The sequence below is a fragment of the Odocoileus virginianus genome, chromosome 11, assembly GCF_023699985.2.
Source record: "Odocoileus virginianus isolate 20LAN1187 ecotype Illinois chromosome 11, Ovbor_1.2, whole genome shotgun sequence".
In the NCBI taxonomy this organism is placed as follows: domain Eukaryota; kingdom Metazoa; phylum Chordata; class Mammalia; order Artiodactyla; family Cervidae; genus Odocoileus; species Odocoileus virginianus.
This window is the reverse complement of record NC_069684.1, coordinates 55039438-55055706: the sequence shown is the minus strand read 5'-3', so window position 1 is coordinate 55055706 and position 16269 is coordinate 55039438. Positions and strand designations below refer to the sequence as shown.

The 16269-nt window shown below is 38.5% G+C and overlaps 1 protein-coding gene across 2 annotated transcripts in view; it reads right to left on the bottom strand.

Moving 5' to 3' along the window:
• The window catches only part of EPRS1 (glutamyl-prolyl-tRNA synthetase 1), a 61295-nt gene that overhangs the window by 22831 nt on the left and 22195 nt on the right, over nt 1-16269 (bottom strand). For both annotated transcript variants that reach the window (XM_070474498.1, XM_020912611.2), the window contains 6 exons: nt 13317-13427; nt 10020-10156; nt 8815-9022; nt 8246-8358; nt 7070-7187; nt 5679-6035 (listed from right to left, as the gene is read on the bottom strand). In XM_070474498.1, the coding sequence (XP_070330599.1) occupies nt 5679-6035; nt 7070-7187; nt 8246-8358; nt 8815-9022; nt 10020-10156; nt 13317-13427 (1044 nt within the window). The remainder of the gene's footprint in view (nt 1-5678; nt 6036-7069; nt 7188-8245; nt 8359-8814; nt 9023-10019; nt 10157-13316; nt 13428-16269) is intronic.

Below are 16269 nucleotides of genomic sequence, written 5' to 3'. Positions count from 1 at the left end.
TTACTGCTGCATTCTAACAATGCTCCAAATGGCTAAGGAGAACCCTAGAGAAACAGAAAGAATGCTAAGATGGGGTCAAAGGGATGCAGGAAGAACCCATATATCTTCAAAGAATTTGCATCAGCAAAATAGCAAATGACATTTCCTTGTCCAGCTATTTATAATAAAATTTTGCTGCCTGTTACAGCACCAGGCATCACAGAGGAGGATAAAAGGAGAAAATGCAAAGAGCAGGTTGTCTGATTTGTATTTCTGACCTGTCTCTTGTTTATACTGTCCTTAGAACTGAAAGTGTTTTCAAAGCAAAGTCTACCTGTCCTAAGAAAAAAGACAGAGTTAACAAGACACACAAGAATCGAGAAAAAAAAAGAATCTTCCATCAGCTAAATGAAAGAATATAGACAAAAAGTTAAGGGACTTCCGTGCAACCATTTCTACAAAAACGCCTATTTGAAAGAAGTTCCATTTTACACTATACGCAGCTGTTGACTACAGTTTGAAGTCAGATGGCACACATTTCACAAAGGAAAAAACCCTTGTGTGGCAAAGGAGAAAATCAGTATGGGTAAACCACTTCATTACTGAAGGAAATATTCTATAAGAGCAAAATTATATATACCTAGATCCTCTCTAATTGGGAAACAGAACATTCTAGATATCTAAATAATCTATTCAGGTTATTTTTCAAAACAGGGTGAAATCATACTACTTGCTATGCAGTCTTTTCTGATGATTTAGAAGATAACCAAAGATTCTTAAGAGAAATAGAATTAGTAGCATAAAACATAAGTCACCATCATTTTATGGCCTATTTACTCTGTGCCAGATAATGATGCTAAGCACTTTTCATGGACCATCTTATTAATTCTCCAAATAATCCTTATCCATTTTATGGAAAAAAAAAAAGCTTATTAGAAAGATGAGGGACCATACCCAAAGTTACACAATAAATGGTAGAGTGAGAATTTTAATCTAGGGTTTATTCTAGACACAGGGATCCCGAAACTCCAGAATCTAATACCTGATGTTTTGAGGTGGAACTGATGTAATAAAGTGCACAATAAATGTAATGTGCTTGAATCATCCTGAAACCATCCCCTCCACCCCCTAGTTCAAGGAAAAACTGTCTTCCATGAAACCAATCCCGGGTGCCAAAAAGGTTGGGGACGGCTGTTCCAGAGTCTTGACCTTAAGCACTATAGTACACATCACATTACAGAAAATATGAGACAGTGATCTAAATTTAAAAGGCAATTTTAATCCTGCTAACATGCCACAAAAACTGCTTTTCTAAAAGAGATCCATGATTGTTACTTGAATATGTCTCACAGAATGAGAAAAAAATAATTTCTTTTAATATTTTAGTTTTCTGCATTAAAAGACATTTATAAAGCAAACTTGGATGATACTACTCAGTACACGACTACACAACAGCAGAATGTAATAAGCACTTGTTAATAGATTTTAAGTCTTTAATGAACAAAGACTGTTCTAAACTTACCTAATGTGCCAATACAGACAAAAAAAAGTTTTCAATAAACAACTGCTGGTGGGAATAAATGAGAATGAAAACAGCATACTGAAAAACCTTCAGTAAAGGTTTAAGATGGGAATTTGAGGAAGTAAAAATGACCCTGAGAGTAGGATATTAAAATATGACTGAAAATGGACAAAGTGGATGAGAACACAGCTGGCTGGAACATATGAGAAATAGACAAACTGATTTTGCAGCAACCACTAGATGGAAACATACCCCCATGGGAAAAGGGGGGAACTTTAATGAAAAGCTAACCAATTTTAAAATAGTAAGAACAACAAAAATTAGCAAGAACAGAACCTTTCAAAATGGCCTTAGCACCTCAATGATCAGTGGGAAAAAAGGTTTAAAAAATACTTTTTAAATACAAGGTACTAAAAAAAATAAATAAATACAAGATACTGTGAATCAAAATGCTGCAACTGCAGAAGTGAAAGGTGGCCAGCACCTCCACCACACAGGCGAGGTTTGACAAGACTGGACAACTATGAATTACTTTTAAGAATTCTTTTTTATGAGAACCATTTTTTAGGTCTGTATTGAATCTGTTACAATTTGCTTCTGTTTTTTATGCTCTGTTTTTTTGACCCCGAAGCATATGAGATCTCAGTTCCCTGACTGGGGATCAAACCCACAAACTCTGCACTAGAAGGTCAAGTCTTCTAACCACTGGACTGTCACAGAAGTCCTGTGAATCATCATTTATATTTAATGTAGTAATCATCTGATTTTGCTGCATTTATTACTCCCGTTTTAAAAATCCTCAACTATAAAGGTTCTGAAAACTTCTAAGGCATAGATCAGAAAACTTTTTCAGTAAAGGGCATGGGCCAGACAGTAAATATTTTAGGCTCTGCAAACCTGTTGCAACTCTTCAAATCTGGAATTATAGCACAAAAACGGCCGAAGACAAAATATGTAAACTAGTAAGTGTGGTTGTGTTCCAGTGACATTTCACTCACAAAACACAGGTGTAGGTCAGTGTGGCAAGCCCTGTCCTCAAGTGTCACAAGCATTCCATAAAAACTTTGATTTACCAGTTCATGACTCCCATTTCAAAAAATATTGGGTTGGCCAAAAGATTTGTTCAAAATTTTCCATAAGATGTTGTTTAATGTTCAAAACATTTCACTCAGATTTCAGACCAGAGATATCTGTTCAAAATCAAAACTTTATTTTTTGGACCTGCAGCTTTAAAACATTTAAAAGTTAATATGTAAAATGTGAAAAGTGACCTAACTATTAAAGGAACTCAGCAGTCAGAGCTATGAAATCTTGGGTGTATTCGTGAATTTCACTTCACACGCTATCTGCTTGACCCACCACTTTAACACAGACGCCTACTGGGCAGGAAGAAGAGCAAAGAGGAGCACAGGGTGGACTGGAAGGGGCACCGAGGGTGAACGTGAAGGTGTCTATTCTTCCCCCGCGTTATGCTAATATTCTGCCTCCATGCCTAAAGGTTCTTCTACAGAATCACCAATCTGGTCGTGAAGCAGAAAGGGGGGTGGGAGAAACAGAGAAACTCTCATGGAAACCTGTAACTGTAAAACCTCAGCCGACCACATTCCTTACTTTGGTGGTAACATGACACGGTTAAAAAACTACTTCTGCAGGAAGTGGAATGACTAAGAGGCTTAGGCTAATCAATGTAAGACCAGCACAGACTTGTTTAATGAATAGTAACAAACTAGTAAAACCATGATCCCCCTCCCATGTGTAGAAGCCTCTAACTAGAAATAACTTGGAATCTAGGCTTTGCCAACTTCACAAAGTTACTTTAAGGTTCACAGTCACCGCAGGAAGCAGTTTCTCATTGGCTACTAAAACCAACAAATAAAAAAAAAGAGTATTATTTGAATATTATTGGACAAAGTTGTTGTGAGGATTAAACGCAAAAATAGCATCGACACAGAGTGCACTGTGCCAGATGGAGTCTATACAACATTTCCATTCCCAGTAACTGAACTAGTTCTCTAGGAAAAAGAGCAATTTACTACTTCCAGCATTTAGCAAAAAATATATACATATATAAGTAACATTTTGAAACAGATATGGTACACCATCAGCATTCAATAAATGCAGACTAAACTACAGTGAAGGAAGATGCAGTACCATACTTACCATTATCGAAAAACATGTAGTCAAAGTACCGCCCCAATTTCCAAAGAGATTTAGGTGTTTCTTTGCCCCAAAGGCTGACTGTTCATAAAGAGCTGTTCAATGGATGTAGTCCACTAACCCAACAAGACGGGAGACACAGTTGGCTGTGACGCTAAGTATTGAGTTGGCCAAAAAGTTCGTTCGATGGTATGGCCCACCTCGAATGAACTTTTTGGCCAACCCAATATACTTGCTGCTGTTGTTACCACCCCACACACAAGCAGCTGACTAAAAATCACCCGGGATATCAATGTGTTCTACTAAGAATGAAAGAGTTTAAAGATCAAAGCCCTTTCCCTCAACTTACATCTAGAAAGGGTAATGCTTTAGTAAATAAGATATACAAAGAGAACAAAATGCTCCTAATCTCACCACAGGACAGGAAACAGCAAGGACTTATATCCCCAACCATACACCTAGCAGCCTTTACTCCTTGAAGCAAAGCTGTTTTAGAGCACCACAGCTCTGCAGAGCTTCAACAGGCTAATTAAAGAGAAAAGCTATCTCACACGTCACAGTGAGAGAGACAGGAAAATATCAATAATAACTGCTGGAGCAAAGCCCCAAGGTCTCCCCAAAGCATCTTCTCTCCTCTCCAGAAGGCAAAGGTCCACAGATAAGACTCCTAAGGTACAGGGTCTCCACTCAGAGGCAGAAAACCTTGTTAATGAGGTGAGGAATTTTAACCTCAAATCACTCAATCATTCTCCAACCCAAGCCCAGGATGCTGATGAGACAACAGATCCCCAGGAACACTTTAGAACAAATCTCCTTCAGTCATTTAAGTCAGGCGCAGTAGTTCATCACAACTCTCCATGCTCATGCCACAGCCCAGATTCTACAGTTTTTGGTAGCTTATCCAGTTACAGCACTATTAATTTGATCACATTTTAGATCTCATTACTTTCTGAGTATAGAACTACATATCCCGATTATTAAACATGATTTTTCTCTATCACAGATGCCATTCCTTAGTCTCTTATACTGAGCAAGCAATCCTGTTCCAAAATCAGTGCTATCACCCACTTGGCTAAACGTCCTGCCTAAAGATATCATTGAAATAAAATGAAATGTATTGCTATTGTTTAGTCACTCAGTGGTGTCCAACTCTTTTCCAAGTGCAGACTGTAGCCTGCCAGGTCCCTCTGTCCATGGGATTCTCCAGGCAAGAATACTGGAGTGGGTTGCCATTTTCTTTTCCAGGGGATCTTCCTGACCTAGGGATCGAACTCATGTCTCCTGCATTGGCAGGTGGATTCTTAACTACTAAGCCACCATGGAAGCCCAATGAAATGCATACTTCAGTCAAAATGTGGTATCACTTGAGGGCTCCCTTACAAAAAATCTGAAATAGTCACTGACAATTCCTTATTCCCTGCATGCACCCTGAACTTTTGCTTGTGCTATCTTCTACATCCAGTCCCAGGACAGCAGCATCAATGTCACTTGGACAACTTTTTACAAATGCATAACCTCTGCACACTGGACTTACTGGAGCTGACACTCAAGAGGCAGAGCCCAGCAACAGCAACCTGTGTTTGGGTGAGCTTCCAGTCATTCTGACGTACAATAAAGCTTGAGAACCACAGACCTAGACTTAGGAGTACTTCCTCTGAAAGTCATTCATCTTAAAGGGCTGCTTCTACTTCAGGACTGGTTTCAATATTCTTTCTATTTCTTCCTTCCCTGCCACTTACAGCCACAGACTCTTCTGAGAGCAATTTAGACATACCACCCAGGATCACAGTCTGTGTACAGTTCTTCGTCAGCCCCGCTCCCCCTCTAGATGGTCAGCTGTGTCTCATTAATACTTCCAGAGCCTGGCACAGGCATGCATCAGTAAACGTTGACCGTTACATCAAAAGACTGAATCGGACAGTCTATACACAATAAGTCTTATGAGAAAATGGGTCTGGCCAGATTGCTGGACCGCATAAGGTTACCAACAACGTGTCTAAACTCCTTCCAGCATACTGACCTTAGGGGCTTTCTCGGCTTTCAGTTTACGAACCACTTCTCCTTGCGCAGCAACTTCATCATACAGAGATTTACTTTCCAGAATATTTGATGATGATTTAGAAGAAACATTCTGTCCTACTGCAGCGGGAGGATTTCCAGGCTTATATTCCTGGCCAGTTTTCTCCTTATATTCAGCCTTCAAAGCCAAAAGCTGTTTTACAGCTGCATCTATATCTTCCTTTGTGGCTTTCTTGGCTTTTAATTCACGAACCACATCCCCTTGGGCAGCGACTCTGCTGTAAAGAACCAAGGAATCCTCAGACGTAGCACAAGTACTCAAAGAAGGAGCCGATCTTGTCTTAAGAGGTGTAGATGCCTACAGACACAGAAAACCAAAAATAAAATTATTAATTTGTGTTAAATATCTTTACACAAAATTTTATCAAACTATTTTATAATATTTTAAGCTAAACACAAAATTTTTAAATGCTAATCTCTTTAAAAAGTTTAGGGAATTCCCTGGTGGTCCAGTGGTTAGGGCTCTTGTGCTTCCACTGCAGGGGACCTGAACTCAATCCCTGATCAGGGAACTTAGATCCTGCAAGCCACGTGATGCAGTCAAAAATTTTTTTCTTAAAGTTCAAATGAACAATCACATTCCTTAAAAAAAAAAAAAGTATCCTAATAAAAAGTAACAATAATAAACAAAAGCAGAGGTACGCAGACATTCATGAGGCGCTTTTCTCAGAGTAAAAACCTGAACCTGAATTGTTACCATTAGGAGACTATTTAAAGAAATGAGAAAGTGAAAGCGAAAGTCGCCCAGTCCTGTCTGAGTATTTGTAACCCCAGTGTCTGAGTATTTGCAACCCCATGGACTACACAGCCCATGGAATTCTCCAGGCCAGAATACTGGAGTGGGTAGCCATTCCCTTCTCCAAGGGGTCCTCCCAACCCAGGGATTGAACCCAAGTCTCCTGCATTGTAGGCGGATTCTTTACCAGCTGAGCCACAAGGGAAGCCCAAGAATACTGGAGTGGGTAGCCCATTCCTTCTCCAGGGGACCTGCTCAACCCAGGAATCAAACTGGGGTCTCCTGCATTGCAGGCAGATTCTTTACCAACTGAGGTATCAGGGAAGCCCAAGAAACTATAACACACCTACCAAATCTGAGAATAAACCACTGCTAGTACCAACATACTAGCAGTATAACCCTGAAGTAGTTATTAACACTTAAGGCTTTTACTTCTTTAAAAGGTTAACATTTACAATTTGCATACTTTTCTATATTTATATTATATACATATATAAACACTTTATTTAAAAGCAAAGAAAAAGAAAAAGAAAGTCTAAATCCCAGGACAGAAAGATCACTGATTAGAGACATATCCACAGAAGTCAATTACTTGCCTCATTCTTTGTTGTTTCTACTTTGGTCTTTTCCTTTGACCCAGATGTTGGCATTTCCTTCGTATGTCCATCAGGAATGTATATCAGAATGCACGGGGCTTCTATGCAACTATATGGACTAAAAAGAAAATGAAGGGACAAAAAACTTTATCTTAACAGCAACTGCATTCCCGGATTAATTCAATGGCACTGTTAATGCTTTTCAAAGTGTAAGTAAACAGTCTATTCTCTTATTCACATCAGAGTTTCTTCAGAGTAGTTTAAAAACAAATATATAAATAAAAATTGACAGTGCTAATCATAAAATATCAATTTATGAACTTTCATGGATATAAAGTCCAGGACAAAGGTATATCTACTTTGGCCATCAGAAATGGCACTAGTGGATATTTATGTCTCACTCTTGATTTAAAGGAAATGCACCCACATACCACAACTAATGTGCTTATAAACAGAAGAATTTCTATAAAACATTTATTTTATTAGAATTTTTCAATTCTAAAGGGTACAGTAATTAGCAGAATCCACCACTCCTAGGACTATTCATATACAAAAAAAAAAAAAATTCAAATTTTGTAGTAAAGGCCACAGAGTAAAAATAAGAGAATCTGGTAACAATAGAATCCTAAATATCTCTTCAGTGTATTTTAATATGGCCTTACTGAGACATAATTCACATACCAAAAAATCCACCCTTTGAAAATATACAATTCAATGGCTACATATGTGCAACCATCACTGCTATCTAATTTTAAAACATTTACATCACCCTAAAAAGAAACTTTGTACTCTTAATCATTTTCCAGTTTCCCACTCCTCTGGGCCCTGTTGCACTATTTATATTCTACAATATACCTAATCAAAACATACAATAAAGAAAAGATAGTTGTTATAATTTAATCCAAAGATAACACTAAAAATTTTTTTTACTTGGACCACACAAAGATGTATTATAAGACGGTTTAGTTTTAGAAGTAAAAGTTGTTAATATTACACTATTTCAATGTCAACACTTGTTACAATAAAGTCTGAAAAAATAAATACAGAGTAACAAATGAAACAGGAACAGAGAATACTGTCCCTTATATTATTTTAGTGGCATTTAAACTTCTGAAATATTATTTACTCAAAGAACTTAAAGCATTTTCATTTAAATGTCTGGTTACATTGATTTACCTAACGGGTTCATAAGGTTGATCACATATGAAGAAGCCTCTTCTCTGGAGTTGTATAATGTCTCCTTTTTTCAAATCCTTAAGGCAGGGATCCCCCAGCATTAGTTCTTCATGCTGTAAAGATGATAATAAGCCAAAATACACTGTCTTAAAATTATGAGAGCACTGGGCTTTTTCCTGGTGGTACAGTGGGTAAGAACCTGCTGCCCATGCTGGAGACACAAGAGCAATTCTTGGTCCAGCAGATTACACATGCCCTGGAGCAACTAAGCCCAGGTACCCAACTACTGAGTCGAGAGCCTGGGAGCCGCAGCTGCTGAGGCCACGTGGCACAACTACTGAAGCCTGTGGGTCCCAGGGCCCGGGCGCCACAACAAGAGAAGCCACCACGGTGAGAAGGCCATGCTCCGCGGCTAGAGTAGCCGCGGCTCACACTCACTGCAACTAGAGATAAGCCCTCACAGCAATGAAGACCAAGAACGGCCAAAAATAAATAATTTTTTTTTCTTTTTTTAATTCTAAAGAAAAGTTAACACGGAGTGAGATAAAATAGGGTTTCTTTTAGGCTACCTTACTGTTTTTGTTGACATACTGCTTAAAGTCCTCATCTTTTCCCAGCACGGGCTTCGTGATCAAGTGCTCATAAGTAACACAGATTGCTGGGACAGGAAGAGCATGTTCCGTCTCTGCAAGCCAAGTGATCTTAGTGGTTTTCTTGTAGTCTTTGTTCTCTAAATTCAATTTTGCATCAAGAGATACAATTTTGCCTTCTGCATTTCTAAAAATAAGATTTAAAAGCAGTTTCAGAAAACAAATCTTCACTGTCATAAGTGCATTATTTTGTTCTATGCCTGTATTAAATAAGGAATTTTCTTTGGAAAAATTTCAATCAAACACTTTTTGAGTTTCTGGTAGGTGCCAGACATGAACTAGTTAAGAGATGAATAAAGTATAACCCCTGCTATCAAGACAGTAGTATATGCCAGACCCACGTACATCCAATAAAGAACATGAACATGTTTATGAATCTTAAAGTCACCTGAAGTAAAGCATTAAAAAAGCCAAAATATTGTTTTCAAAACATTTAGTAATTACTCGAAATATATGTAATGATGGGACAACTGAGATTTCAGAGTCTACTAAATTAACATACTATGTCCCACTATAATAACTGGCACGCTAGTTAAATTTAAAGTAGATTTTAGGATAAAGAATGCTATATATACAAATTCTGTCCCAAGCATCTCTCCTATCATGCAGTTGTATACTGAGAATTAGATAATAGAAGGAGGGCCCTAAATAGTAGAACTCTTTTTTATTTCTACATGCAGTCATTTTCAGGCTTCCCTCGTGGCTCAGATGGTAAAGAATCTGTCTGCAATGCGGGAGACCTGGGTTTGATCCCTGGGTTGGAAAGATCCCCTGGAGGAGGGCATGGCAACCCACTCCAGTATCCTTGCCTGGAGAATCCCCATGGACAGAGAAGCCTGGCGGGCTACAGTCTACAGGGTTGCAAAGAACTGGACACGACTGAGTGACTAAGCACAGTAGTCATTTCCAACATCACAAGCAAAAGATACCCTGATACTCTATAAATATATTGAAACATATACGGGGAAAACAATTTAATGTGTCCAGAATTTGCAGCATCCATGCATGGGGAGATTTAATAGCCAGCTTCATGAATGGGCCTGAATTAGGTAATTTTCAATAAATTGATAAACATCACAGACTTCTCTCCCATATTTATTTGAAAGCAAACAAAAAGTTCTTACTTGTGTATTTTAGTAATGTTGATGTTGCCCCAGTTTATAAATGTAACCATCTCACCCTCTGACAATGTCTCTGCATCAGCACCTTCAATGAAAACTTTAGAACTATACCACACAGGCTTCAAGCCAACATCAGGATTCTGATTAATAAAAAAAAAAGAGAGAGTGTTGGTTGAAACATTTAACTATTGAACTCAGTATGCAAATTTATATTCATTCATTTTATTTCTTCACACAAACAGAGGTCCTCTGTATCAATCTGAGTCCCAGTTAAATGACCCTGGGGCAGATGCCTGCGCAATAAAGTAATTGAGTCAGATGAGGTGGTCTGCCCCAAGATTATTTCCAGCCTAAAACACTCGTTCTTTGTTTTCAGGGCTGAAGCAGTACTTTTCTGTGTCCCTCCAACCAGAATCTGCTTGGCTAGACTCAAAAATCTCACTGCTTTTGCAGCAAAGGGGAAAATAAAGTCATTTCTCATCAGTGGCTGCAGAACTATGGAACAGATGTCATCCTAGCAGGAAACAACAGATGTTTCACATTTTAGGAGACAAATTTTAAGGACAGCAGTATACACGTTAAGAAAGATAAACTTTCTGCCATTTCAGTATGTATTATATGAAGAAAAGAGACATGGGGAATAAAAAGAATGCTACAGTGGTTAAATTTCAGATTCTTGTTTGAGCAAAATCAAAAGAAAAAAGTATAAGAAGATCCTTCAAATAAATCTTAAATAACCAGTGTTTAATGACTTTTCATTGAATGAACCAATGCCCTTCAGGAAAATCAGTATGCTGTAACAACTTATGCTATTCTGGGCTCTGAACAGAATACTGATAGGCTAAATGTAGAACATTTTGTGAGGAAAATGATAATGAAAATTCCACAGGTCAAACAGGGTGGTACACTCGTCAATGCTTCCTAATCAATTATTTAACTATTACCTATTCTTTATTATTACTACTTCTGTAACTATTAACTAAGCTATCTGACTATAACTATCATTTTAACAAACAAGCACCCTTAAAAGCTTTATTATCACCATTTTGATTTTAAAACATTTAGTTAGCTCCACATTTAAGCTAACTGTAGTGGGCAATATGACATATCAGGAACCACCATTCACCTGGTTGAACCAATCAGATAAAAAAGGCAAAGGTAAAGCCAAATCAATCAGTCACACACAGAGAGACACACATTCCCAAGTCTTATTAGGTGTATCATTAAACAAAGTCTTCAAAATTAAAAGCTAATGTTATACAAAGAAAGGCAATCGTAAAGCTACAACTTAGAACATTTATAGCTTTTCAGGAAGCATATTCCCTGGAGAAGGAAATGGCAACACACTCCAATATTCTCGACTGGGAAATCCCATGGACAGAGGAGGCTGGCGGCCACAGCCCAGGAGGTCCCAGAGAATTGGACGCAACGGAGTGACTAAACAGCAACAACAAAGCATATTATCTTGTATGTGAGTTCGTCTATGAGCATAACATAGTTATGAGTAGATTAGTATATGACTGAGCTAGTCTACGGGCATAAGCTTCATTATATAACAAGGATATTTATAGACAAAACTGGAACAAAAGTATGTATTTTTGCTTCAAGATTATCAACCGAGCAGTCATGACCATGTGAGACAACAACCATGGCTCAACTAGGAGAGGCTGTCTGCTACTTGTATTTAAGGTTTACAGTCACAATTTAGACAAACAGGTACCATTTTCACTTCACTGATATTTTCAAAATCAGAGCCAATGGTTGTGTGATAGACTCTGGACACAGCTGTGATTCAATACTACTAGGTCAAATGTTTTGGCTTAAAGGCAAAGGTAATAGTGAGCAACCCAGTTAATTAAAAACTGTATCTCAGCCTTCACACAGAGATAAGAGCAGGGATTATGTAACATCTCCAGGAAGAAATAAATTTTTGTTATACGCTAATGTGCTATCTCTACAACATAAAAAATAGGCACCAACTGAGTGTAACGGTTCTGCGTGATGTGCTGTGGACAGGATTAACACTACTACTAGAATAAACTTCCTTAGTGAGAAATCCACAAAATCATTTACTTTTCAATTAGTGTCAAATTCTTAAACAGCCCATACAGTCCAACATCAAGAAAACAAAAACACCAATTTAAAAATGGACAGAAGAAGCAAACAGATGTTGTACCAAAGAGAAAACGCAAATGGCCAACGGGTATATGAAAAGATTGAGGCTCAGTATCACTAATCATCAGGGAAATACAAATCAAAACCACAATGAGATATCACCTTACATCTTTGAGAATGGCCATCATCAAAAAAAGAACACAGATAGCAAACTTTGGGGAATGTGTGGAAAAAAGAAAACCCCTGCACACTGTTGACGGGAATGTGTATGGCCACTGTGGAAAACAGTATGGAGGGTTTTCAAAAACTAAACACAGAACTACCATATGACTCAGCAATTCCACTCCTGGGTATATCCAAAAAACCCCAAAACACTAACTTGAAAAGATACACGCACCCCAATGTGCATAGCAGCATTACTTACAATTGCAGAGATATGGAAGCAACCTAAATGCCATCAACAGATGAATGGATAAGAAATGTGGTGTGTACATGTGTACACACACACACACACACACACACACAGAGGAATACCATTCAGTCATAAAAAAGAAAAGATTTTGTCATCTGCAGCAACATGGATGGACATGAGGGGCATCATGCTAAGCAAAATAAGTCAGATAAACAGGTCTGGGGCAGGACAACACAGGGGTGAGGGAGTGAAAGGCACAAACTAACAGGTGTTAGAGAAGCTCAGGGATGTACAACATGGGGAATACAGCCAATATTCTCTAGTAACTGTAAACAAAAAAATGTTAGTCACTCAGTTGTGTTGACTCTTTGCGACCCTATGGATAATAGCCCACCGGGCTCCTCTGTCCATGGGGATTCTCCAGACAAGAATACTGGAGTGGGTAACCATTCCCTTCTCCAGGGGACCTTTCCAACCCAAAGATCAAACTCAGGTCTCCTGCACTGTAGGCAAATTTTCTTTACCATCTGAGACACCAGGGAAGCCCATAAATAGAAAGCAACCTTTAAAAATTGAATAAAAAATTTAAAAAAACTTAAGAATTAGTGTGAAATCCTGACAAATGATGCTGGATAGAAATTATCCCCAAGTCACACTATTGCCACCTCAGCACATCTTCCCTGTGATTATCCTGCTCCTTTGCACATTTTCCCTGTGATTATCCTGCTCCTTTTTTAACAGACAGGACATCACTGGTGAAACTGTAGGGAGACCTTCGGGTGTTTGGCGACTTCCTTCATCTCCTCCTGGGCCTCGGGGATGTTCACTGGGACCACCTCTTTCTTCAGTAATGCAACGTATCGTGGAGCCACTGGGTCAATAACCTGCAACAGAGGCATCCTTGTGTTAAAACAGTCACACATTTTTTTAAAACTTAATTAATAAAATAAGAAATAGCACAGGACTACTAACTGGTATTCTTTGTTACTGCATTTACTAATTTTTGGTTTACCTGCTAACTGTTATCTAATGTTTAAGCTGTCAAGTAGGGGAAAAAAAAAATCATAAGCAAAGACTACCTGAAGGATTTAGAGTTCCTCTCCAAGAAAAACTACCAACAAGTGAAAAAAAAAACGAAAGTTAAAGCATAATATGAGAAGAAAAGTTCTGAATATAACTTTTAAACTCTGGTATTAGAAAGCAAAATTATCCTGTGGGATGATATAGCAATACTACAGGTAAATGTAATACTCCATTTTGTATTGTTAGAGAAGACTGTTGTGAAGGAATAGAGATATTTTCTATATGCAGTGTTAGGCGACACACCACCATCAAAAGCAAATTGCATTAGGTCACTATAATAAGGCAATTATATAGATTAAAAGTAAACACAATATTTCTCCTGGTCTGCATGCTATATACATATATATATATACACACACACACATATATATATGTATATATACACACACACATATATAGGGACTGCTGTGTTCCCAGTACCTAGCAAGGGCCTGAACATATAAGAAATGGATACGTATTTACAGATGAAATGAATGAATGGTGGTAACCACTACATTCTAACTTCCTCTACCATCAAAACAGTAGCAGCATCCCCTTCTGGATCTGATGCATTTTTCTCACTTCCCTATTCAATTTAAAATTATCCATGATGACCAATCACAACAGCAGTACTTAGATAAAGCATTTGCAAGAAAAATGTAGACAGAAGCACACGACAAGTCAAATAGCTAAATAAAGTAATAGAAGTCGCTTTTTTCCCATTAAAAGGAGGCAGGAAATAGTGGTATGGCTAATTAAACCTGGTTCTGTTTGGGTTTATATTGGGTTTTTTGTTGTTGCTCTTGTTTGGCTGGCATTGTGCTATTGTTGATTGCTTTAAGAGCATTTTTCTGCTTCTCTGTAAAACTCTGATGTACTTAGAGAAAAAAACCATGTGCAGAGGGTCAGAAAGAAAAGTTCGAAAAGCCATCTAACTTCACCTTGATTGCTACTCTTTACCTGCTTATATTAACATTTCATGCCAGTACTACATCAGCATCAGCCTCCTTCTAAACTTACTGTTTCATTCTATCCTTCCCTGAGGTTTTAAAGTTATCCTTGTGGGTTAAGGGGTTCCTTCCTTCAGCATCTACTGGGTTAGAATAATCACAGATTTAATTTGTGACTACTCAATTTAGTATTTAAGCCAGTAAGATACAATTTCTCCTTTTAAAGATGTTAAATCTAGCTGACCCAACCTGAGAAGCTCACATCAGTTCAGTGCAGTTCAGTTCCTTCAACTGACAAGAGAGCAGAAGACTGTTTCTCACACTTGACGCTGGCACAGATGTTTTTATTTATTTATTTATTTACTGGCTGTGCTGGTCTTGGTTGCCGCAGACTTTTTCTCTACTTGCAGCAAGCGGGGGCTACTCTCTAGCTGTGGTGCATGGGCTTCTCACTGTAGCAGCTTCCCTTCTTGCTGGGCACGGGCTCCAGGGCATGCAGGCTTCAGTGGTTGCGGATCTCAGCCTCTAGAGCAGGGCCTCAATAGTTGTGACACAGGGTCTTGGCTCCTCCACACATGTGGGATCTTCCCAGGCCAGGGATCAAACCCGTGTCTCCTGCATTGGCAGGCAGATTCTTTACCACTGAGCAACCAAGGAAGCCTGCTGGCACAGATTTTTAAGCCACTTAACCCCGAAGGACTATGATTCTAATGATCTGAAGTAAAGTCTAGAAATCTGTTTTTAAACAAGCATTCCACAGGATGGTTAGGATCAGACAAGTCTGAGAAGTCTTGACTAGCAAATTTTAAAGTCTTAGGATTTCCCTGGCAGTACGGTGGTTATGCTGGACTCTATGCTCCCAATGCAGGGCATACAGGTTCCATCCCTGGGTGGGAGACTAAGATCTTATATGTCACACAGCATGGCCAAAAATCAAAAATAAAAAAATTTTAAGTCTTTTTTAGTCTAAAATTGTACACAATTCTCAAAATCTCTGGATCAGTGGTTTCAAATTACTCCAAAGAGTCGAGTCTCTTCCTCTGAAGGTGAGGGTTCTGCACTAAGACCAGGGTATTAAGAAAAGGTGTGATATTAGGTATCAAGGCCCCAGAGTTTTCCCCCGGTCAGCTCCAAAACCCTGGCAGTCAGGCCTTCACACTTCTGGCAGCTTAACTGAAAAGAAATTCTTCTGGAAAAACTGCCTAGTCCAAGAGATAAGATAGAAAGTTACTGAAATGGAGACTTTTCAACTAACTGGCCCCACCAGACTAGCTTACAGCGAGGTACAGCTGACAAGCCTAGTCTTCTCTTAGGGCTTCCAAACCCTCTCTCAGTCAATGTGTTAAAGATGAGCAGATAACCAAGCCTCACCAGGTATCTGAGAAACGCCTTTAATATCAAAGAAAAAACAAAATAAACAACCTGGAGAAAGAGATGTTACATGGGGAAAAAATGCCATTTGATAATATTACAACCATGAAATAGGAACAGGAAGTAGTTATTCTGAAAATTCAGAGCACAAAAGAGAAATCTTGGAAATAGGAGAGCATGAATGAAAACCTCAACAGAAGGCTAAGACAGGGCTGAGTACAACTACCAGAAAGGAGAGCCAAAAGATGAGATGGAAAATAAGAGAGAAAAGAAACTAGAGAAATAGTCCAAGAGGCCCAACATGCGCTCAAGAAACATTTCAGAGAGAAAACAGACAAAACAG